Source organism: Xylaria bambusicola (assembly GCF_022495145.1).
Source record: "Xylaria bambusicola strain CBS 139988 unplaced genomic scaffold F5B22scaffold_20, whole genome shotgun sequence".
NCBI lineage: Eukaryota > Fungi > Ascomycota > Sordariomycetes > Xylariales > Xylariaceae > Xylaria > Xylaria bambusicola.
Genome location: NW_025953573.1, coordinates 63,205 through 86,232, shown reverse-complemented (window position 1 = coordinate 86,232; position 23,028 = coordinate 63,205). Strand labels below are relative to the sequence as shown.

Below are 23,028 nucleotides of genomic sequence, written 5' to 3'. Positions count from 1 at the left end.
GCCAGGCCTTGAGAAATGCAGAGAAGTTTGCGACAACGCCAAAAGTGACCCCGTTAAGCAAGATTGCTATGTCGCCTCAATCCGGTATGTCGTAGCACTGTTCACATGCGAAGACGGCGCATCGTTCATCTCGAAAATCTCTATGATCAGCCATATCACGTCAGGGCTGCGACCGCTACTGCAATCGCATCGCAGAAGGCAAGTTGAACTTGGAGACAGAAGTGCCGTATAGCCCAAATGATGAGGAAGTAACACCATTGGCCCTTCTACTGATTCAACTTAGCCAATTTGACAGGGTCGTGGGAGTTGATGTTGGGACAATGACGTTTTGTCAACCGACTCAGGCGTTGATATTGAAGGCCTGGAAGGCAAAATCCATGCCCGTGGAATCAGAGGTGGAATCATCCCTTCCAACAACACGCGTCCTATTAATAACCCCAGAGTGATTGGTTGGATAGGTATACGTACTGAAAGGCCCTTGGGTGGCTGTGTCATCAAACATTTCTGATGTTGAATCGCCCTAGACATTTCCCTCGTGCCAAGAGACTAATTCTCGAGCAAAAAAAGTATATAAAGCATTGAACAGAGCCAATCTGGTTAATTTTGATGGATACAACATTTAATAAGGGTAGCGCAGCATTGATCTATATAAGACTGAAGATGCAACCGTTAGTCACTGTCGTTGGATGGATTGAAATCAACCGACGCAATTCGTTGCACCGCCACACCATGCGCCACAGTTATCTGCTTCTATTAAAGGTGATTGTTCGAACAATCTGTATAGACATATTTGCCAAACGCATTTAATCGAGCATAGTATTGCCTCAATGGAGTCGTGATCTCTTTACCCTTGGGCCCAACCAACAAGATTTCATGGGGTGAGGGTCTCCGCCTAGGGCTAGCATAGTAGAGGTGTGAGAGCTGCAACAACGGGTTACTATATTGATACTTCTTGTTGCACGAGGGTATATGAAGCTTTCGTGACTCGGGTTATTTACAACGAATCTACTTGTCTGTGACCCTAGGATCGTGACAGTGGCCCTCGGTCGCAATAGTGACAAGAGGGCTTCCAATTTCGGATGCCCAGAACCTCCAGTCCTGGAGGCTTCATACTAACGCTTCAACATTTGTAGGACATTCTGTAGTAATAAACAATTGAGATGAATGAAGAATATATGAATGAGAGAATGACTGGAGTGTATAGTGCAGCTGAAGATTGCCATTATCTTCGACATCGAATAGATCGAGAGTTATTCGGTTTTCGCGGGGCCGTACATGAGTGTTAACCTCATAGCTACCGAGGAAATGGTAATCTCAAGTTACCTTGACGAAGTTACCGGGGGTTAGGAGCTCGTTTGTAAGACCAAATTCGCAAGCCGGTATTCTCAGACCAAGTGGCAAAGTAGTCACCAGCTGGGCTTGAAGCTACAATTTGGAATGGTGCTTTATGCCCACGTAGAATAAGTTGAGGCTGGCCGGTATGGACATCCCAGAATGTTACTCCGCCCCCCTTAGAGCAGGAGAGCAACCATTGAGTGTCCGGAGTAAATCCAAAGCTAAGAACTTCATCCTATAATACTGGTCAGGAAAATAGTACCTTGCGCTGGGAAGACCTTTGGCTCTTCATTGAAGGTTCTGAGCTTACTGTATGAAGAAAGGTCCTGGTACAATGACAGAGTTTAGTTCCTTGGCCAGTACTTCCTGGCTTATCTGAGATCTCCCACAGCTTAACAGTTTTATCCTTGCTGCAACTGGCAAAACCTCCGATAGGGAGGAATGCAATGTCATTGATATATTCTTCGTGTTCGAAGTGCTTTTCGAGTAAGTCATTTTGGATATCCCAGAGCTGTATTCCATTCCAAGTATTACCTATAACCATATGTCTTGTATCTGGAGAAATTGAAAGCGACTTGATGTTGTTGTTTGTGTCGATTTCCCGAATTTTTGTGAAAGTGCTCATATTCCACAGCTGCACAATGCCATCTGCAGCTCCACAAGCAATGGTCAGACCATCTTGAAAAAACTCAAGTGAGTTGATGAACTTTCCAGGATGTAACACACAGTGAAGGCCCTCGGCGGCATAATCCCAGACCTATTGCAGTTAGCACTGGTCATCAAACGGGCGAGAACTTACATAAATTGACCTGTCATTCCCACCACCAGCTATGTAACTTCCATCTGGAGTGAAACAAACACAACGGATAAGAGGTTTGTATTCCACATCATCAAACGTGGGAGAAAATATAGTAGAGAGCGCCCCTTCGATTACATTAAATACCATGACACAGCCGATGAATCCAGCTGCCAAGGATTTTCCATCGGGGCTGAATTGAATACTCGTAAATTGACTGCCCAGATCCAGATCCCTGTGCACTAATTCAATCCCAAGAACTCGCGGGCTTCCAGGGTTGTAAAACACCGACCAGTCGCCCCGCACCTTCTTGCAGGCATCCGGCATGTCCTGGAGATTATGAATGCTTGGTAGTGAAATTACCGAGCGTAATACATCAATAATATCGTCGTGCCCCAGCCGATGCATATGAGCAAGAAATCCCCAACTAACAGATTCAAGCTGTCTTTGTTGCAAAAGATACTGCACAACAGGAAAATGGCCTCTAACACAAGCCCATTTCAGTGGTGTCATTGGACCGTGACCAAATTCGAGGGCTTTTTGGATGTGCTGATCAACTTGAATTCTTCCTGTCTCAACCAGCAGCTTGACAATGTCTAAATGACCGTATTCGCATGCCTCAGAGAACGGTTCTTCCATGGGAAGATTGCTCTCGTCCGGCTTACAGGTGCTTTGTCTGATAAGCAGCTCCACTAGGTGAAGATTGCCAGTCACTACTGCTCCCTGTAACGCCGTGCGTCCCAGATAATCAACAGGGTTGACGTCAGCGCCTTTCTCGAGTAATAGCTTGCAAATATCGAAGTGGCCAGCTCCTACCGCGAAAATTAGGCTTGTGCCTCCTCCGTAACCTGTCCTGTGATAGTTAACATCGGCACCTCTCTCAATTAGTAGTTTGCAAAGCTCAAGGTGGCCGTGTTTTGCTGCCAATTGAAGGGGTGTATCTCCATCGGATGCATTCCTCTGATTCCGGACTTTGTTCACATTCCTTCCGGATTCCAATAATCTCACAACCGCAGCTAAATCGTTCAGCTCAATAGCCTTCCAGAAATCAGGCTTTTTTGTGATCGTTTTGGGAAACACTATTGGATCATCGGCTGGCTCGGGATGATGTATTCTCTCGTGCCGGCACAGTTTCGCTTCTGTGTCGAATCCCAATCTATATGCAAAGCAAGACTCTAAAGCGCAGCGAAACGGAAGATCGTGGCGGTTTGTGTGTTGTTTTCGATCTTCGACGTTTTCGAATCCAGACGCGAAATACTCGCACCATGGCTTAGTACATTTATAAGATACTGTTTTTCCATGGAGATTGATCAGGACGGATTCTTCTTCCTCTTGAAGTGTCTGGCAATCAATTAACTCCATCGTGTTCCGAAGCGTGGTTGTTCGCAGCTCGATCGTAAAATATGCATTTCTCTCGCGAGCGTCTTCGGGAAGTTGTTTGAGAATACTAGTAATCTTTTCGTAGCTGCTCGTGCCCTGATATACTGGCATTTTTGATTGAAGTCCGTATGCTTCGAATAGTCGTTGGCTACTCTCTATTACTTCTGTTAGTTGGTCTGAGGATAAGGTGTCCATACACTGCCGCAGATGTTCGAACCAATACTGGGCGGCGTAGTCCTGAAAAGAGTAGTATCCTGTTACTGTGTGCATGATGATATCTTCTTCCTTGATCCCAGCCGAAAACGGCCTCGATGTGAGATATGTCGAACAGAAAATGGATATTTGCGTATGCGCGCTGGCGATGTCAATCCAGTTTCGCTGAAAAAGGTACCTTCAAAGCTTAGCCAAATTTCCTCAAACTAATTAACTGATAGATACGAAGTCTTACTCCCGAGCAGTCTCATGGACAATCTTGATGATATCTTCAGGATCCCCTTTCTTGTTCGCCGCATGATGTACGTCGACGAGAGACCCGCATAATTCCTTGCATGTGACTCTAAGTCTTCTTTCCTCGTAATCGACATCTTCTTTGACGGGGTCGATGCAGAAGAGAGCTTGGATCTCGCGCCATCGGAGAAGGCGTCTAGCACAGGTGATCCAACCTAGAATTTTAATGGCATCCTCACGCTCCGCCATAGACGACCTTTGAAATATCCTCACAGCCACCCTTTCATACCTGTAGCAGAATTAGTCGCCTAAATCTCGAAGTCTAGTTAGATATATACTTGGATACTAACGCCTCCTGGATCCCCTCAGGAAAATTGCCCGGTTCAATCTCTTTCCTTAACCCAGACAACTTCGTTTGATTCAATAGGTTCCCTAGCACTACACGCGCGTATAGGAACATACCTCCCAACCTATTAGTAATTACACAATCTCTCAGAGCATATAAAATTACCTTGTGCTTGATTTGTCACCCGCTGGGCTATGTCCTCTTCCATGCTTGCCGAGATATCGAACTTCTCACGGATGCGCTTGCAGAAATTCCGACAATATTGGCGAATGTCTTCATTGTGACGGGGTGTCTCTAGTGAGATTGTGGGCTGTTCTGCAAGAAGCTTATCTAAAGTGCCACTAAAATTCCCAGAGTTAAATACCGCACTCTGGTGCGAGACTTATGTGTCGTAATGAAACGAGTAGGTGCCCAGATGTAACTACGATCTAGTAACGTGCCTGCCATGGTGGTGGGGGAGGAGAGAGGGAGGAGGGGAAGATAAAAAATGAGTATAACAGATACTAACTCCCGTTGGCCGCAAAATAAAACACGCAATCTAGCATTAGCGCCCTGAAGCTTTCCATTCGTAAGCAACAGAAACCAGTTTATCGATTTCTCTGCTTCAGTCGGGGCACATTCGTCCAACCCGTCAAGCACAATGTAGGAGATTGGATAACTCTCTAGTGCAGTCTTAACCAGCATCTGCAGCTTGCTAGTAGATCGTAAATTTACACCTTCGACGGAAGATACCTCCTTAAAGATGTGATCACACATGGTAGGGTCGCGATCAATGATTTGCTTTAGTATTGCTCGGAGAAGACTGTTGTGAGACTCTTTGGTCGGTTGCTTTTGCTTGAAGTAAAAATAAGCGATGCAAGGCTTGTTTCCTTCAGTATACTTGCCATCTAGTAGTTTCGCGATGACCGCGGATATAAGCGTGGTTTTTCCTGTAATTATATCCTGATTAGAATGTTGTCGATGGTGCTACTGGATTGGCGACGAACCTGCTCCGGGTATTCCGTTGACATATATAACACGGTGTCCAGCCACATCACCCTTCACCCAGTTGCTGAATTTTGGGTCCTCAAATATCCACATCCCTGAGTTGCTTCCCAGTCTGTCCTCTGTGGATATTTCCTGGTCAATCCAGTAATCCGGGGCTTCCAGCTTTTCTCGGATGGAAGCCACATTTTGCTTATGTTTTTCAGCAACCTCTTGGGCCGCTCGCTGTTTCTGCTGGGCATTTAAATCTGATAGGTCGTCACGAAGCTTTTGAATCTCGAAGAGGGTTGCCGATCCTTTCTCACTTTCTAGCAATTCGCGTCGCTTCGATAGACTTTGTAGAATTGGCCCGAATTGGCTGTGGAAGGTTTTCCAAGCCGAATGAAATAGGACCTTCCACTCTGTACAATTTATGACTTGTTAAAGCGAAATAGAGAGTCGTTTAGGGTTAGGGTGGCAGGGAAAGGGGGGAGGAAAAGAACAGGGAAGAACGTACTAGGCCTCTTAAAGACTTCTAGCGCCGCCTGATTAAAAGCCAAGATGTCCGAATAATAATCTTCAAGAACAGTCGCAAGAGGAGAATGTTTCTCGAAGACCGCTTGGTAGCGGATAAGACCAGGGATTGCACTCCCAATCTGACAATATGCGTCGAGCAACTTATCAAAAGACTCCGTATAAGTGCTTGCAATCTAACAAGTTCCAGTAAGTTCAAAGAAGCTATGAGAGAGAGTCCGTTCCAGATACTCACGACAAGTAGAAACTTGATTGGCCCCTATCGAATAGGATTAGTGATTGCTTGTGCTGCTTTCGAGTTGCGGAGTCACTCACCCAAACGAAACATACAAACTCGTTCGCGTTCACAAACAATTCAATTACCTTCCCAAATTGCTCCATAGCTTCAATGAAGCTCGCGAGTCGCCGCATATTTCGGAGCTTTCCTTCTCGTCCGTGCGTTGTCTGAATTTCTCGACAGACATCGTGTACGTCTTGTAAAGTGCAGACAGAAAATTGGTTGATAAGGCTTGGATGGAGGTTGTCTTTGAAACGTTTCAGTGCCTGCTGAAAGGCGTCGGGCCTTGGACCTGTCATCGTGAGTTGACTTTAAACAAGCATTGTTAACAACACCGAAGACTTATCGACGCAGTGACATCCAAGAGTTGAACGTCAGCTGTTTTAATAGTTGAAAAATCGACCGGGGAATTTGAGGGGAAAGGTAAGTTTAGGGAGCAGCGTGGTTACAGTAGTGGCTGACAGCGAGGCATTCTCACTGGGCGATGTGAGGTTGCGGAGGCTTGGTTCACAGCCACACTGCATCTATGGTATGTCTGCCTTACCAACGCGCGGAGAGCTGTCAGAATAGGGGTACGCGTAACTATATTATGCCATATTGGGCGTGAGCTAAGGAAGCTCCGACAGTTTCCCCTGTGGAATTTCCGGAAAATTGTGCTTAATCAGGTAAAGTCCATGTGACACAACAACGACGCGTTGTGAATATAATCTCAGTGAATGCGGTACATAATATATCCTTATCGACTGGCTCGCCTAATCTGACAGGAGCTGCCGATACCCTTGCAAATAACTCAGCGACCAGCACGACCAGCTACGGGACTTTAAATTTGGGTATTCTAGCCCCAAGATCCTTTCCTCCACCCAACAACAAAAAAGTCAGACAAATCCCGCGAACAGCATATACTCGCCAACCGCAGTTCTGCGATGCGTAATATATTCACTAGGTTAGATCTGCAAGTCACAGTCCCTAATATTTCAAATGGACGGATATAATCTGGAAAGGTAAGCAATAATTGCATTGAATTTCCGGTTTCACATTTTGTTCTCATTGTCGCTGATGCTGAGGGTTTTGATTGCACTATAGGAGCGAACGGACTGATTTCGAAATTTGCTATGGCACAGTAAGGCTCGTTATCTTATAAATTAGTAACATTCCGTCTCACCCTGTGACTTTAGTTATATGATGCCGCAGCAAAGATTTTGGGCAAAGTCACACTCTCTAATTATGATGCTCTTAGCAATGACGCGGAGTTTGTATGCTTCCGTGTTTTACAGAAAATGGGCATCCACGTACTCTTGTCAGAGAACGGGGATGACTTGGCAGTCTTAGACACTCGGATCTCCTCACAACTGAGTTCTATTAGCGAATTTCCAATGTTGAGGCTTGAAGCTGTTGTTAAGTCCAACATCTTTCACAAACGTCAGCGACGAGCTAAATACGTGTCGCTATCATTCCCCATATTACTCAATATATTCGGCTCGCGAAGGGCTGCAGATGATGTGGCTTCCCAATTATCGCAAGTGTCCGCATATCTCCAACATCCTCAGTCACCACTGGAGCCGGGGGTAGTGTATCATAATCCCCAGTTTCTCTCACTCCCTGGCGAGAACTGGGATATGGGGGAACTTATTGGTACAGGCAATATCCCCAATTTGGCACACGAAGAAAAGATATCAGAAGTCGTTGGGAGGATCCTGGAGTCGTTGACACAAACAAATACAGCTGAAGACGAGAAGCTAGAGCTGAAGCTGAATGTGGGGCTTGCATCCAAGCTTAAATTGTGAGTATCTAAGGATAAAATGCATATAGCATGGAATTGTTGGGCTGAGACACACCAGGCACCAAGAAAACGGCTTGCGGTTTATTCTGCAGCGGGAAGAAGAAGCATTCGGAAAGCGGATTTCTTCGTGGTTAAGCAAAGCCGTTAATCTTCAGTACGTAAATCTAGTCGCGCAGCATGAAGTTTGTACTTGCTAACTGAGAATACTCTTAGGTCTGAGGTTCCACTACCTCTCTCCTTCGGAGGCTTGATTGCCGATGTAATGGGACTTGGCAAAACACTCACGATGCTGGCGGCTATCTTACAGTCTATGCCCATAGCAGAGAATTTCAGCAACTTCTATGAGATGTCTGGAAATGATCGCTTGCAGCAGATAAGAACAAAGGCAACTTTAGTGGTAGTATCATCCATTCGTAAGTCAGGCTGGCGGTACATACGATCACAATCTAATTATCTGTGTGTAGAGGTCCTTGACAGTTGGGTATCAGAGATACAAGCGTAAACACCAATAATCACCTATTCCCACTCAACCACTAATTCTGATAGTCACTTCTATCCCGAAGCTCTAAGCTGGATTCGCTTCCACGGCCAAGGCCGTCCCAGGGAACCCGATGCTATGAGATCAGTGAGCATAGTATTGACCACTTATGCAACTTTGGTGGCAGATGCAAATGGCTGCCGTACTCTATATCAGCTGGAGTGGTATCGAGTAGTACTTGATGAAGGTATACACGTCTGCCTATCTCCTCATCTGCCATTGATCAGAGTCAATCAAAGCTGATAGTATCCAGCTCATTGGATTCGAAACTCAGGCTCCAAACAGTTTAAGGCGGCAGCAAGCCTCGATTGTAGTAGGAGGTGGTGTCTCACAGGGACACCCATTCAAAACAAGCTAGATGATCTAGTATCTCTAGCCCAGTTTCTCAGACTACCGCCTCTGTCAACTAAACCCGATTTCCAGAAACACGTCTTGGGTCCGCTTTCACAGGGTGGACCGAATTTTGCAAAGCCTCTTCAAGGCTATCTCGAGTCTTACTGTTTGCGGCGAAGCGAGAAGTGTTTAACCCTGCTCCCTACTCTACAAGAAGAAGTAAAGATTCAGTTCTCATCCGAGGAACGCGCTATTTACAATCGCATACTGGCAGATACAAAAAAGCAAATTGATTCTCTTATCAGCAAAAGAGATAGCCGTAGCTGCAGCAAGCTGTTTTCGGCGATGCTAAAAATGCGTATGCGCTGCAACTTTGGCACATTTATATCGTATACGGTTGGAGTGAGTTCTCTGGGGCAGCTACATTCAGAAGACGGATGTGAACGATGCTCGCTGAAAGACGAAGATACCTTCATGCTTCTGGGCAATTACTCCTTCTGTCCAGACTGTAGGAGACCATTGTATCAGTCTAGTCCCCTCCCGGAGTCCTTCGAAAACTACGAAAGCGATTCAAATGACAACGGTCTTAATGCAAGAGGGGTCGACGATAGGGATATTACGGCTGTGTCGCCGCGGACACCACAGCCTGGATTCTCGACAAAGCTGAGTACGGTAGCTCAAAACGTCGCACGCGCCGGACCTACGTCTAAACAGTGAGTACGCAGTCACTGCCAATAGCGGCCTTGCATTAATATAGCTAGCATTATATTCTCCAGCTGGACCTCCACATTGGACCTCCTTTCCCGTCTACTCAACCAATTAGGAATCCCATCTTGTCGGGTTGAAGGGAGGACAAGCTATTCGGAGAGATCAAAGAACCTCGGGACCTTCAAGGACGATCCTCAGGTACCAGTATTGCTTATGTCGATCGGTACGGGCGCTGTTGGGTATATATTTCCGGCAATATTATCACATCTTGAAGTCTATGAACACTTACATGAGTCTAGCTTGAATCTTACGGTCGCCAACAACGTGCATCTTGTTGAGCCTCAGTGGAATCCAGCTATTGAAGAGCAAGCTGTCGCACGAGCCCTACGAATGGGACAAACTCGACAAGTCACAATATTTCGATACGTAGTGCAAGACACGGTGGAACAGGTAGTCATCGCACTTGACTGTATACCCCAATGATACTGGCTTCATCTAACTGCCTTTAGAACATTATAAATCTCCAGAAAAGAAAGACACGACTTGCAAAGTTCACTTTCGATACAGGTGAATCGCTGTCAGGGGCTTTTGACGTAAGGCGCTGATAACCATTATGATTTCGTACCATTATCTAACAGAAATGCAGGATCTCAAGTCTGTCCTAGGTGCGAATGGTGTGTGACAATGCGCACATAGTGTCAAGGTAGCTATTGTGATTGTATTGAAGTTATAGAGCGGCGTGGTGCCCAAGCGGAATTCACTATGGACTGAACAGACCATAGCATATGTGCCTGTTCACAGTCTGCATTACAACCTATGTAATTTTACAAGGCTGACTACGGCTCAAGACATATGTGCCACTGCAATTGAAGACAGCTTTGCATGATTGGATCCTGGTAATATGGACGAAGCAGAACCCAACTCTCACCTCCCGAGGATAGATGGCTGTCAGTGAGAACTTTAGATATATTAGCGGCCTAAAGAAAACCGCATGCCGCTTCTAAGTTAATAGGCGCATCGTTCACAGTTAATGTAATACACACTCATTTATTCAAGTAACTGTATATTAACCTCGCCCATCAGAATAGGCTTGCCATGTCATTTCTCTTGCCGGTGTCACAATACTGCCCTATCATGACCCTGTGTAGATGATTTGTTATTGCACAAGGAGGGAAGTTCTAGTTCCCATCCCCTATTCTAATGTTTAGGTTTATATACAGTATTCCTTGGTCTGTGCTGTATTCCGGAGATTAGGCTTCGTTAATTCCGTGACAGCCGGGTCAGCTTTCTAGTATACCAGTAAGTCAGGTTTAAGCAGCAGGAGACCAGAAGAACAGCATTACTTAAATAGCATTTATCAGTTTCCCATGGCAATAATAGCCCATTCATTGGACAATGTACGATCAGGAAGGATCTTGTGCTATCCTATAATCTTCAAGGCCTCCTTATCAACCAGATATAGGACTTGGCTATATTATAGTCTTGCCGCTTTAAGTATCTAAGTTGGGTATAGTCTATACCTCGGAGGTTGACGTTGAAGAATTGACATGATACTTGGGCAGAGTGGGTCCGACAAGAAATGCAACACATGCCATTTACCACCAAAAACTCTACTACTTCAACCAGCTGTAAAAAATTAAAATAAAATTCATAAAAATATAAAGAATATAACGCTATAATCAGAATTACTTTAAGTTTCTTTTATATAAATTTTATAATTTTTCCACTTCTTAAAAGCTATTTAATTAATTATAAAGTTAAATACTTTATTATATTATAGTTCTTTATTTTATTGCCCTATAACTTGGTTAAAAAAGATCGTTAAAATATAAAACTTAAATGATATGTTTTTCAATATATATTCTACTACATTGTTAATTCTTAGAATTTTCCTATTTTATTTGGCTGTATGGCTGGCTTTAGAAACTGTAGAGATTTGGTGAGAAAAAGCGCTAAATGGCATGTGTTGCATTTCTTGGTGGACCTACTCTGCTTGGGGTAGTACTTTTTACCGAGATTCCACTCAGCCTTACATGCTTCTGCTGCGCGTATCGCTAGGCAAACCAGACAACAGGATGCTGGTGCAAGTCTGAGACACGGTCCAGCATGAAGTGGTGAATTATGCGGTACCTATGCCATGTATTCTCGTTGGCTCCGGGAGGCACATGCCAAGAACTTCGGCTGAGCCATTTGAGAAAAGACTCGTTGTTGGGCGTACCGCTTACAGCCCCCAATAATACAACTTCGTAGTTTATGTTAGTACAGGAGTTGCAGTAGCTGGCGGGCCAGCGCCGAATCAAGGCGTATGCTCGGACACAGTCCCAATAAATTCACCTGTTAATTCGACAGTGACTATTCCAGTGCCTTGCACTGTGGGGAGCATACTATGTATGATCGGGACAATGTGGGTAAGTCCCATGCATTCATCCTTGCGCCACCCAACGGCATCCTTGATCCTATGTACCGTAATACTAGCACCCTCGGCAGGTCTGACGAGAAAGCTAGACTATCATTGTGACGACATCGTTCAGAAGATCCCAGATCCTCCCCATGCTCTAGCTCTGTTGCATCTAAATACGTCTCACGTTATGTTATGAGGCAGTGAGCTCCGGCTCAACGATGAGCCCGAGTTCTGTTGGATGCACGTTACACTGGCTGAGCGTTGTAAAATGAAGTCCCACGTATCTGTCATTATGGTTTAAAGTGTCTCTAAGTTTCCTCTTCGTCATGTTCCTCGTGGCTAGGTAGATTATCCTTTTATTGGTATACTTATCCTGAGCCCCTTGCCACAGTCTCCGGATATACTACAACCATTGCACTGACCATACTGCACAATTCACCACCGTACGAACCGTGCCCTTCCCACGTCGCTCCTTAGAGGTACTCGGAGTCGACTATTTTGGTTATTCTCCGGCCTTATCAAAATGCGATATACAGCATTGATCCTGTTAGTTGCTAGCTTCGGCAGCCTAGGCCTTTGCGCGCCTCCCTCTCTCCATAATGGTAAGCTTCAACTTCAGGCTTCATCTTTGCTGGGAGACATGCCATTCCAACATACTATGTCTTACTTTACTGAACTGTAATAAGGAGACTCACTCAGAACGAGAGGCGAAGACCGCACAAACGTCACTGAGGCCGTCCCAGCAGCTAAGGCAGATCCTAAAGAGGAAGACTTAGATGATGTCTTTGTTTACCAATGGCGCCGTTAAGAGTAGTCATCTCTCAGACTTCTTCCAATGCCTTTCTACTTAGCGCAACCTGGTATGCCATCTGTGAAGGAAACTCATGGCTTTTGCCTCTTGTCTGATACGTTTGACATGAATTATGCTTGTTAGATGTTTCGTGGGTATCTGTTTAGATGTCGTTTGGGAAAACTAGGGCTGAATAGGGGCGGAATAGAACAATATGCATGTAATACTAAATGCTATATCTGTAATCTTACATTCTATTATTCATCACCGTCAAGTTTTCACTTATTTGTGAAGCCAAGTGACTCTACTCACCAATGATGGACTGCGCCACTTGACACTATCGCAGTATTTCAGCACACTCGCGCCAGCTGTAACCGCAGTTTCGGGCGTACAGATGGAACGTCACTGCGATCTTTATGCATCTTCTGCCTACTACGCAGCCTCGCTCCAGGGACACCCACCTCTGACAATGTTCCCCGAAGCTTTTGCCCATGAAGCACGTTTATAGCATTGGTGATGAGTGTTGAAGAGTTACGTATCATCACTAGGTGCTCAAGGTATGGCTAATTAAGTTACGATAAAATGGTTTGTCTATCATGTTTCTAAAATCAAAATTTAAAACCTGAATGAGTGTTGAGATTTTGAAAGGATTGAGGATCCTAGGGGTCCAGGCATATAATTAACCTTATCCCTGCCACTGGAGCTCCAGAATGGCCAAGTTAGATCCCGGCGGCTGTACCATACCTTTCAGTACGAATCTACGGTCTGCCCGTTCAAAAAGTGCTTTCCATTCATCCATATTCCGTTCCTTGGAATTTCCAATCTCCAGCATTGTCGCATCCATAGCCCTGAATAGTGGAACAGTCAGTGATGAGCGACAGTATAAGGCCAGAGCTCAGGGGAACATACCTGAGTTTTCGATCAACAAGATTTGGCAATGCTAAAGGGGGTGGCATAACGAAGTCCATGATTAAGACGCGGGATCCTGGTTTGAGTGCTGGCACTAGCGCGTTCAGAATCTGTATGCAATACTTGTCTGGCCAGTTGTGTAGTATCCAGCGCAAGAGGTACACGTCAGCCTCTTTGACGGGCTGGTTCTTGAAAAAGTCGTGTGCCATGAACTTGACATTGAGCCAAGGCTCTTCCTTACACAATTTGATGACCTCAGATAACTCCTGCACGATGATATGTATGTCCGGGAACTGGCGCGCGATAGCAAAAGCCGCGTCTCCAAGAGATCCACCCAGGTCGACGACAGTACCGGTACCTACTGCACTCCAGTCATAGCCGTCTATCAAATGGCGCAGTGAATATCCGTCACCAGATGTGAAGAAACTCATGGCACCCCCGAAGCGGCGGGCGCGCTCTTGATCCTTAGCCAACTCAATGTAAAATGAGTTGTCTGTTTCGTTGGCAAGGGAAAATCCCTAGGCCAAGTTCCTATCAGTTCAGCTCTAGTGAAGGCCTCGGATAGTCTTTCTTACAGTCTGGTTGGGCTCATCAGCCAGCGGCCACTTAGCTAGGGCATCAACAGTCTTCTCAGCTGACGGCCACATATCATTTACGCAGGCGCCGACCCAGTCGGCCATAGCCTGGTCGTCTGCGATCTGTCTAGACGCTGCGGAATGAGCAATCATTCCCGGTCGGGGCTCTCTGAAAACGCGATGCGCAATCCCGAGGCGAAGAATACGACAGAGGGCTGCCTCATCGACACCCGCACTGGTGGCCAAGTCCGCATACGTGATTTCTCCCTCAAGAGGAACCTTCTTGGCTATGTCGAAGCGAGAAATCAATTTCAGATAAAGAAGCTGGTTGTGCTACTAGACGATCAGCGTGCTGATAGTATATCTTCATGGATGAGATTGGCAAACATGATGGTTGAACAGGAGATCCCTAGGCCCTTGAAGAAGGTCATTCAGCTCCTGGGTTGCTTCGAGTACGGCGCCACGTAGTTGTTCAATATCGGGTGGCAAACCCAGGTCAACGGGGCCGTCAGCGTCGAAGGATGGATGTGGTAATGTTTTTTGGTTTAGATAATCGTCAATCTGTTGAGTATATGCTGCCACATTGCTCGCCAATTGAGCTATGCGGCTCCGGGATGTCGACATGGTCTTTATTGAAAATGCGCCTAGCTATATTTTAGAAACGAAGAGGATAAAACCCAGCCTACGGTATACCTAGAACTCAGTAGGAGAAAGAGTGAATAAAACTAGATGTTGATTTAAGTTATGAGACAGGATTATGAGCTCCTCGGTGGACGTGATCTCTGTAGGTATTCTATAGAAAAGAGTGTGCTTTGCCAGACAGACAATGGACCCCTCACGTCAGGGACCCAGACAGTTCAGCAGTTACAGCCTACAGATAAGTCGACCTGTCAGCAACCTGATGCAGCGGAACCTGTGAGAGGGGGCAGTGCGAGCAAGTGCATATGCTCGACCATTTGGGCGGCCTAAGTTGGGCCACACGGGTCTCTTGTTGAAAAGAGGCTCTTCGGCCCCCAATTTGTATGTTGTTGGCTTGGCGTTCTGGTCTGCGCCACTTAGTGTCACAGTGTCGCATCGTAACCGAACATAGGTACCCGCTCGTGATGCGACTCGCTGCTTTAGATTCCCCCAAATGAGACGGTTGTCTGGTTAAGCGCCGCCAGGCCAGTTGAACTTACGTCTTAAATCCAATTCTCAGCGGTCTATGATCCCATGGCTGTTCTCAAAGCTGTAGCTACGTTGAGTGACTGAGGGAAACGATAGGTCAAGTACCTACGTTGAAAATGGCCCAAACTAAGGACTATTCTCGCTTGCCTTCCGAGGAAGGCAATGGTATCGATGGATGCCCTGATAGAGCGTCGTTTCTGCTGCGCTTCAGAATAATATCATATGTCTTAGGAATCCTGCTAAGCTGGCTCGCCATGTTGGCCTTGGGCTATCTACTTGGGCTCTCTATCAACCATACGTCTGCGCTCACAGCATACCGTATGATTCTCAATACACTTCTTACTATATTGGATTCTAACTAACTCTTGCATAGAACCCGTCGGTGACTTACATTACTATATGCACTTCAACGGGTCTTTTGCTCAGCGTTCTGATTCGAAAAGCGATTCCCTCTGGGACTCTCTCTTCCCGGAAAAGCTGGGCTTTGTTAAACACCCGAAACTGGCGCCTAATGTTGCTGGCGTTGCTGTTTTTCACGAGTTGCACTGTCTGGTATGCAGTATCTGACCCGGCGAACGATCCATTCCATGACTGACTGGGTGTTCTAAATCCTAGAATATTTTGCGCGTCGCGTACTTCGCTTCTTTGGACGGTACATTGGCAGAGCTTGGTGGCGATGATCAAGAAGCCAATCATCGCACTAGTTCTCATCATATCCGCCATTGCTTCGAATACCTTCGACAATCATTGATTTGCCTGGCTGATTCTAATCTAGAGGACATGAATTACACTGCCCGGGGTATTTCTGGGTGGCAAACGGAGCGGACGTGTCGGAACTTCGAAGGCTTGAAAACCTGGGCGGATCAATGGGGTATTACAAGAGAGGAGGCGCTACATGACTGGGATCGCGAAATCCATTCCATAAACCCCTGAGCCACGTGCTACCAACGAGTAATTAGTCGGCAGGGTCAGTAATGTAGAACGCGGGAAGAAGGAATATGTAGGTGTGATTAATGAGGTGGCTTTCTATCAGTGAAGTGTTCGTCCCCTAGACTTTCAGCCTGCGCCAGCACGCCAGGCTGTGCAACGTCAACAGCACGCTCTCGTGCCCATGTAATCAACGCTTCGAAATCTACACACTGATGTTTCCCCCAACTGCGAGCTGTGACATCAATACTGCCGCGAAGATACGTATAAGTACCCAGTGACACATCACCACGGCACATGATGCCTTGTCGCAAAGTCTCGATGCAATGATCTGTGCATAATGAAGTCAGATTCGACGAGTAATCTATCAGACTTACATGTCTATAGTACCTACCTACGTGCCTTTTCAATTCATTAAGCTCAAGTCCTTGTACGTGCGTGAAATAGGTTTCCTTGTAGATCCATTGCCTAACCTTTTTCTGTCGCATTTCTGTCAGTCTTGTTTGCCTATGTATGACTATCACTACAACAACTAAAGCACTTACTAGACAGTGAAGCTCGTGGGTCATGAAAAGTTCAGAGGCGAAACCGGAGCCATCCGCTAATGGCAAAGAAGTGACATTATAGTATGCAAGATCGTCTTTGGACACGCGAATCGTGGTATCTGCTTTGTATTAGCATACAGTGAGGTTTAGACAGGATCCTCAGCTTTCTTCAAGTATCCAAGATACTGACCTTTTAATAAGTCGTGCCATGCATGGTCAAGTTCCGCGCTAGGATCGCCAGCAAATGGTGTACCAGCAACAGTCAAAGGAAACACGCGGCTGTCTTTGCGAATTACTGATGCCCTTGCTAGAGCTACTAATGCATAAGCATAGGTCTGTCAGGCTAGATATAGGAGGCATACAGGGAAATAGATCAGGAATTATATCGGTAGCCACTGCGGAGTTCAATTTGTAGAATTGAATCCAGAGTAATATATAAAGAACAGCAAGCAAGAGGTATAGCAGTGAAGCTCCCAAACACAGATAGCGTCGCGGTCGCTTGCGCTGACAGTGGCATTCAGACTCGTCTCTTCGTGACGAGTACAGGGGTTCTGCCTCTTCATCGGCCTTGTCGTTCCCAAATGAAGCCATATGTTAACGTTGCGAGTGTTTGGGCAAACATTAAGGTTGCTGAGAAGAGATGCGCATATCCGGCCGGTGGTGATCCCCGGTCTCTGCCCGGCCCAAGGGAGATTGTTTCAAGGCGATATACGAGCACAAATGCACTTGCTGTGAAGACTGCAGGATCATCTACAGTGCATAGACACTGTGGCGATGCGACCCAGGTCATGCAGGTCCATTCCGAATCACCAACGATACGCTCGTGCATCTAAACGCCGAGGCGTCGTCGTTGTTGTTGGCTGCACTGTCACTGTACTACCACAAATCCGATGTAGGACTCGATAGTATATGCAGTTGTACATCTCCTCAAAGAAAAACCAACAGAATATTAGCTAGGCGGTGACATAAGGATGCATTCTGATTATTCCCTGCACCAACGAGCGGCCATGGCCAGTTAGATCAGGGGATGCCACTCACATACATTAAGTAGTACCTCATACCTCAACTTACACCCACACATATAGCGATGCTTGCTCATATACCTGTCAATCAACACGACGGGCGCTCGCATAGCTGTAACTCTTTCCGACAGGCCTTTTTCGCTTATTCTGAGCTTCTTTCCTAGATTCGCGGGCACACTAAATAGCCATACATTTTCATAGCTACACAGGCTCTTCCGAAATACACTGAAATGGCGTGGACAGTTGCGAACTTCGTCGCTTTGGCCACCGTTTTTGGTTTCCTCGCCGTCACGTCGGTATTTCTCCGCTTCTGGACCCGAAAGTTCTCCAAAACAAGGTTTGGGGTAGATGATGCTTTAATCATACCAGCAGCAGTGTGTGCCTCTCGTCCTAGATCTTATGAAGGATCTCTAACAACAGTATTTGGGTTAATAGTTGGGCGTCGTAGGGATAGCTGTGACGATGATTGTGGGTGGGTAGTGCGGCCCTGCTGTTTCCTATCAAGGCACATTAGCGAAACATGAGAACAAAGACTAAGCATTCTTGTTGCAGGAACGGCGATCGGGGATATGGCCCAACACCAGACCAATGTCATAGGACCCCATGGACCTGTGTTCACTGTGGTGCTAGCCAACTATGAGAAGGTCGGTGATCCATATCCTGTCAGTGAGCCATCTCAGCTGACATAAGATCAAAGTGCAACTACATCCTCCAGATTCTTCCGTTGATTTCTCTAGGTCTAAGCAAGACATCGGTTCTATTCTTCTATCGTCGGATTTTCCATGTCCATCCGCGGTTCCTAGTGGTGAACACCGTCCTCATCGTACTTGTTGCCGCCTGGGCGACGGCCTTTCTCTTCGCAACCATATTTCAATGCAAAACTCCAGCAACCCTCTGGCATTCATTCGAATACGCTAGAATTGGATGTGTGCAAACATTGCCGTTCTATTATGCTGTATCAATATCCGGCTTCATTACAGACCTACTAATACTAGTTTCTCCTCTGCCTCTCATACACACCCTGCAAATGCCGCTAAAGAGCCGAATAGCAGTTTCGTGTATTCTTCTTCTTGGAGCAGTGTAAGTTGTTTTGTTCCGTGTAACAGAGCGAAACATCCATCTTACATCTTTATAGTGTGGTTGGTGCAGGAGTGGCGCGGTTTGTCACATTTATTAATGTCGGCCGCGGTATCTTTGCTAATATAAATGATCTCACCTGTAAGTCTTTAACCGCTTGACAGTCCAGTGGGTATCTGTCGACAAGGTGCTGACTCCGTAGACTTCACTACTCCTGTCTTCGCTTGGACAATGATTGAAAGCTCTCTTGCTGTAGTAGGCGCGAACCTCCCACTACTTCGGCCACTACTACACCGCAAGACGTACACATCATCACAAGCATGGTCACTACTCAGGTCAATAAGACCTAGACGTACCTTCCGAGATATCAACGATGAACAGATCAGTCTAGAAAGCGCCAGCAAAGATTCACTGCAGTATACCACCCAGAACTTGGGCAGCTTGAGGAACGTGGATCCAAGCCTTCATCCTAAGCAGGTGGCGGAAGCGGTAAAGCAAGAGCAGTCTAACACTCCAGAGCGAGGCATACATGTACAGAAGGAGTTTGAGCTTGTGTGAGTGGGGCAACGCACGTTGAGGTCTCGTTCATCGTTATGCTTCCTGCTACCCACTTTGATGACTCCCAGTCGGCGCTGGGAGGAGTATCTAGGAGTGAATGGAGACTCCCGAAAAATCGACAGGAACCTACATGTGGCAGATACGCTTGCTGAAACGTGAAGCTCTGACAGTTTTCCCCTGTTCAGGTGCAACAAGCAGTTATAGTTATCTATTTGATGAATCGTTCTTACGGCAATGCTTACTACCCGTTCAAATTGCTGTAAGAGTGATATGGTCAATCATGCACGCACGAGGAACGGGTGCGTGCTCATCTTCAGTCAAAGTCACATGCCAGGATGATAAGGGGAGACTACTGAAGATGTCGCAGGATTCCTGTGAAGAGGTATCCCATACAATCACTTGCTACAAATTACGTCTCTACCACTGTAACTTCGCTCTTTTTAAATGAGAAGACATTTAAGTTAAACTACGCTACAGCGTTAGCAAAGGGAAGACAGAGGGAAAAGGTGTCATTATGAATCTGATGTCTATTGCAGAGCCGTGCCCAACTGCAAGGACCGGTAACATATATGGTGCAGACACGAACTAGACTATAACCTACCTCCCCAGGTACCAAGACATATAGCAAATGGTGGCCTACGAGTTAGCTAAGTACTGAGTAGGCACTGGGGTAGTCTAGTTGGATAGGAATTATGCTCAGTGCTGGACTCGAACCCCTTGCGCCCAGCCTCCTCCCCCTAAAGGGGCCACCGAATCAGTCCATTTCAGCCCTGATCTCGTGGATACTTTCAATAAACCGATCAGTCGATCAGGATAATCGCTCTCCGATTCTAGCAGATATCTCTAGCTGATGTAGACTCCCATCTAACTTGATGTCCACTGTTGGAGTCGGAAACTTCCAAGTTTCATATTCCTTCCACATCTGCTTCGTCCTTGGAGATTCAGGATCGGCCCATAGGTTTCTGAGTAGGCCACACGTTAGCTAAGATAGGGCTATAGCAAGGAGTAGAATGGGATTGAATACCGAAGATGGTTGTAGACTCCAGCGCTGGTCTTTTTCGCGCAGATAATGGCGACTGGCAGTGCGAGGTCCGCAACCATCTGCTTGACAGGAGCGGCAGCGAACGCTGAGAATACGATAGACTCATCGTCTACTTCGGCAAAACCTCCAGCCCCATACTCTCCTGTAATCTCGAACCCGATTTTTCGCAATAAGGCCTTTGTCTCATCCGAGTATTTTGGGTCTTGGGTAAGCAGCCTTACACTACTGCGCTCTGCTGGTATACAAGAACGGGTGACTTCGGCTATCGTCAACGCTATCGCATGATGTATTAAGGCTCCCTCTATGATGTTTGTTTCCGGCTGGCGTTTATCCTCTGTTTGAGAGTTATTCTCTATCCTCCACCGATCCGGCGGTTTGAAGTTCAGATCGCCCAGCCCGAAGCAAACAACCTTCGTCACCTTCTTCGAATTCCCATCTCCGATTAAGAGGTCAAGAAGTTGAGATGTCAAAGCTTCGCAAGTCGCACTCGCGTTCCATTTCTGTCGACTAGATTCAAAAAGCAAGTGTACGTTCTCGATAGGCCCCTCATAGTTGCGCAGCGTCAGGTTGTCCCAGTCAACGAGATACGTGCAGGTGTATAGCTCGGGTGGAATGTTAGGCTTAGCCCAGACAAGGCGCCAATACTCTTGGAACTCAACATATGGCTTCCTAATTCAAAGTTTTACAGTTCAGTAAAAGATTCGATAGACACAAGGTCTTTGAGTCTTACCAGATTGGGTTCTGAACCCCAAACATCGGGTTCTTTATGTGTAGTAAGCTACCATCGAGACGGCGGACTGTAAACTTCTCGGCGGTACGCGACTGCGCCAGCTGTTGTTCGATATTCACAAGATCTTCTTTGCGCCATAGTCTGACTCCTGATTCATACAAGTCTGATGCTCGCTGACTGCTGGCCCTCCAAGGAGAACAACCATATTCGACGACCGGTTCTAAGAGCTGGTCGACTCCGTCCTGTGTGAACCGCGACATATTCGGGAGATAAGTTGGTCTGGTAGCGTCCTATGGGAGAACGCCAGCTCAGATTCAGGCAAGAGGGGTAGTGCAAATTCAGCAAAGGGAACTTGTTTGCTCCCAATTAAAAGCCCGTCGCCGACTCTTGGCTCATTGTGGCGGTGCAATGCTACGGCCACCAATCCTGTGGGCTTCCGTGTATCACTTAACAATTAGGTATTGGTATGCAAAGTGCGCATGGCTCTTATGACCGCTATTATTGTAAGACTCGCAACATCCAACTACACAGGGCTTAGAGTTTCCAGATTGGGTGCCCACGGGTACCCGCAAAAAACCCATGGGTATTCTTAGGTACCCGCGAGCTACCCATAGTCTCTAAAAAAGAAAAGGCTAATGCTAAATACTCATGAAATAGTTAAAATGTATAAAATAATATTTTATTATTTATATTTTATAAGTTTTTAAAAACTTATAGGTAATTAATACCCTTATTCAAACTATTGGGTACTTAGTATAAGTTAGGTATTTAAAGCCTTAACAGGGCTTAATGAGCAGCTTTTAATATATTTTCTTATACAGCCATTTCTATTCCTTTTTCACTTTTAGAAGCAACGATTGTAATTAGTATGATGGCATGTAGAAAGAGAAAAAATAACTTAGATGTTGTGATCATATTGCACCAGAACACAAGCAAAAGGCCTCAACAACAGCAAACAAATGACAGGAGTAGAAGAACAAATTTGAAAAACAATTCGCCGCCGAATCCTCTACATCTGCTCCCAACTTGAGGCTGGGTAAGCCCCCAGAGTTTACTTAGGAGAAAGACGTGCCAGCGGGGAAGATTTGAACTTCCTACCTCAACCCGGGTGTTGGTATGCCACGCGATCGTCCAAATCACTAGACCACCACCAACATGCTTTACCATTTGCTAGATCAGATCTTAATTTTAATTCTTATACCTTAAGATGAAGTCCTAGGGAAGGTGGCGATAGTCGCTGTTGCCATATGTTCTTGCTGTGACGTATGGGGAGAGGAGGATGGCGTGGGTGGAAAGGGGAAAGGAGAGACAAAGGGGGAGCTGAGGATTGGAATGCAGAGACTCGAACGCACAATTGATAATTTTAGCGGTCTGTGACCAAAACGAATACCTGGTAATCGGCTTTGAAATATTCGTAGGTACAAGACGAACGGACTACGTAATACATTCTTTACGAGGCTGACTTCTGTAAGGAAGCCCTGGAGAATGGGCTAGTAACATGTGAATGCAGCTACGATATATTAGAATTTATGAAATTCACCTTGTACAGGGGTTACGTATTCTGCTCTGCTATAAAGGCTCCTGCTTCCCGATATCCGGTTAATAGACTCCGATCATAGCACCAAGTGTTGAAAGGAGCTGACTCTCCCAACACAACAGAGTACTTGCACAAAATTCAAATTAATAGTTTTTTAGCTTATGATCTCCTCCTTAACTTATAGGAAAAATGTATGTGGGGATTCTAAAACCTCATTCGACCTGCATCACCGAGCATATAATTAGTAAGATAACTCTGTTGAGGAGGTACTATGGAAGAAATCGTCAGAGAGCACCTTTATGATGAATCGT

General features: G+C 46.0%; 8 protein-coding genes across 8 annotated transcripts; 4 read left to right on the top strand and 4 right to left on the bottom strand.

Moving 5' to 3' along the window:
• Positions 1–1,333: 1,333 nt before the first annotated feature.
• On the bottom strand, positions 1,334–6,377 carry F5B22DRAFT_636282 (WD40 repeat-like protein; the record flags this gene model as incomplete). The annotated part of the gene is made up of 13 exons (XM_047977269.1): positions 1,334–1,556; positions 1,614–1,846; positions 1,877–2,092; positions 2,135–2,854; positions 2,948–3,902; positions 3,960–4,247; positions 4,309–4,420; positions 4,470–4,645; positions 4,813–5,233; positions 5,291–5,689; positions 5,785–5,977; positions 6,037–6,060; positions 6,117–6,377. The coding sequence occupies 13 exons, from the start codon at positions 6,375–6,377 to the stop codon at positions 1,334–1,336; spliced, it is 4,221 nt and encodes a 1,406-aa protein (XP_047830822.1).
• Positions 6,378–7,451: 1,074 nt separating this feature from the next.
• F5B22DRAFT_636281 (SNF2 family N-terminal domain-containing protein) lies at positions 7,452–10,208 on the top strand (the record flags this gene model as incomplete). Its single annotated transcript, XM_047977268.1, has 10 exons — positions 7,452–7,858; positions 7,917–8,012; positions 8,072–8,271; positions 8,323–8,356; positions 8,405–8,583; positions 8,650–9,442; positions 9,491–9,676; positions 9,737–9,887; positions 9,947–10,004; positions 10,171–10,208. 10 exons carry the CDS (start codon positions 7,452–7,454, stop codon positions 10,206–10,208), a joined length of 2,142 nt encoding a protein of 713 aa, XP_047830821.1.
• A 1,715-nt stretch (positions 10,209–11,923) lies between these two features.
• Positions 11,924–12,984, top strand: F5B22DRAFT_606209 (uncharacterized protein). The gene is made up of 2 exons (XM_047974906.1): positions 11,924–12,440; positions 12,525–12,984. Exons 1-2 carry the CDS (start codon positions 12,362–12,364, stop codon positions 12,644–12,646), a joined length of 201 nt encoding a protein of 66 aa, XP_047830820.1. The 5' UTR covers positions 11,924–12,361; the 3' UTR covers positions 12,647–12,984.
• Positions 12,985–13,229: 245 nt separating this feature from the next.
• Positions 13,230–14,736, bottom strand: F5B22DRAFT_655879 (putative O-methyltransferase; the record flags this gene model as incomplete). The annotated part of the gene is made up of 4 exons (XM_047979920.1): positions 13,230–13,476; positions 13,538–14,055; positions 14,113–14,445; positions 14,500–14,736. The coding sequence occupies 4 exons, from the start codon at positions 14,734–14,736 to the stop codon at positions 13,314–13,316; spliced, it is 1,251 nt and encodes a 416-aa protein (XP_047830819.1). The 3' UTR covers positions 13,230–13,313.
• Positions 14,737–15,233: 497 nt separating this feature from the next.
• Positions 15,234–16,251, top strand: F5B22DRAFT_176711 (uncharacterized protein). Its single transcript, XM_047969378.1, has 3 exons — positions 15,234–15,597; positions 15,653–15,831; positions 15,895–16,251. Exons 1-3 carry the CDS (start codon positions 15,396–15,398, stop codon positions 16,210–16,212), a joined length of 699 nt encoding a protein of 232 aa, XP_047830818.1. The 5' UTR covers positions 15,234–15,395; the 3' UTR covers positions 16,213–16,251.
• F5B22DRAFT_655871 (uncharacterized protein) lies at positions 15,654–17,342 on the bottom strand (the record flags this gene model as incomplete). The annotated part of the gene is made up of 5 exons (XM_047979919.1): positions 15,654–16,537; positions 16,601–16,685; positions 16,752–16,870; positions 16,942–17,064; positions 17,114–17,342. 5 exons carry the CDS (start codon positions 17,340–17,342, stop codon positions 16,290–16,292), a joined length of 804 nt encoding a protein of 267 aa, XP_047830817.1. The 3' UTR covers positions 15,654–16,289.
• A 661-nt stretch (positions 17,343–18,003) lies between these two features.
• F5B22DRAFT_655869 (uncharacterized protein) lies at positions 18,004–19,525 on the top strand (the record flags this gene model as incomplete). Its single annotated transcript, XM_047979918.1, has 6 exons — positions 18,004–18,147; positions 18,209–18,245; positions 18,326–18,417; positions 18,471–18,853; positions 18,909–18,991; positions 19,053–19,525. 6 exons carry the CDS (start codon positions 18,004–18,006, stop codon positions 19,406–19,408), a joined length of 1,095 nt encoding a protein of 364 aa, XP_047830816.1. The 3' UTR covers positions 19,409–19,525.
• Positions 19,526–20,036: 511 nt separating this feature from the next.
• Positions 20,037–22,003, bottom strand: F5B22DRAFT_176522 (uncharacterized protein). The gene is made up of 3 exons (XM_047969377.1): positions 21,181–22,003; positions 20,433–21,119; positions 20,037–20,370 (listed from the first exon to the last, which is right to left on the bottom strand). The coding sequence occupies exons 1-3, from the start codon at positions 21,438–21,440 to the stop codon at positions 20,217–20,219; spliced, it is 1,101 nt and encodes a 366-aa protein (XP_047830815.1). The 5' UTR covers positions 21,441–22,003; the 3' UTR covers positions 20,037–20,216.
• Between the last annotated feature and the right edge of the window lie 1,025 nt (positions 22,004–23,028).

What these genes read in the sequence shown, in the direction of transcription:
- F5B22DRAFT_606209 (XM_047974906.1), top strand. Translation starts at nt 12,362, where the DNA reads ATGCGATATACAGCATTGATCCTGTTAGTTGCTAGCTTCGGCAGCCTA. An exon ending in GCCTCCCTCTCTCCATAATG is followed by an intron (nt 12,441 to 12,524) that starts GTAAGCTTCAAC and finishes AACTGTAATAAG; the next exon opens with GAGACTCACTCAGAACGAGA.
- F5B22DRAFT_176711 (XM_047969378.1), top strand. Translation starts at nt 15,396, where the DNA reads ATGGCCCAAACTAAGGACTATTCTCGCTTGCCTTCCGAGGAAGGCAAT. An exon ending in GTCTGCGCTCACAGCATACC is followed by an intron (nt 15,598 to 15,652) that starts GTATGATTCTCA and finishes ACTCTTGCATAG; the next exon opens with AACCCGTCGGTGACTTACAT. An exon ending in TTCACGAGTTGCACTGTCTG is followed by an intron (nt 15,832 to 15,894) that starts GTATGCAGTATC and finishes TCTAAATCCTAG; the next exon opens with AATATTTTGCGCGTCGCGTA.
- F5B22DRAFT_176522 (XM_047969377.1), bottom strand. Translation starts at nt 21,440, where the DNA reads ATGTCGCGGTTCACACAGGACGGAGTCGACCAGCTCTTAGAACCGGTC. An exon ending in GGGGTTCAGAACCCAATCTG is followed by an intron (nt 21,120 to 21,180) that starts GTAAGACTCAAA and finishes ACTTTGAATTAG; the next exon opens with GAAGCCATATGTTGAGTTCC. An exon ending in GGAGTCTACAACCATCTTCG is followed by an intron (nt 20,371 to 20,432) that starts GTATTCAATCCC and finishes TGGCCTACTCAG; the next exon opens with AAACCTATGGGCCGATCCTG.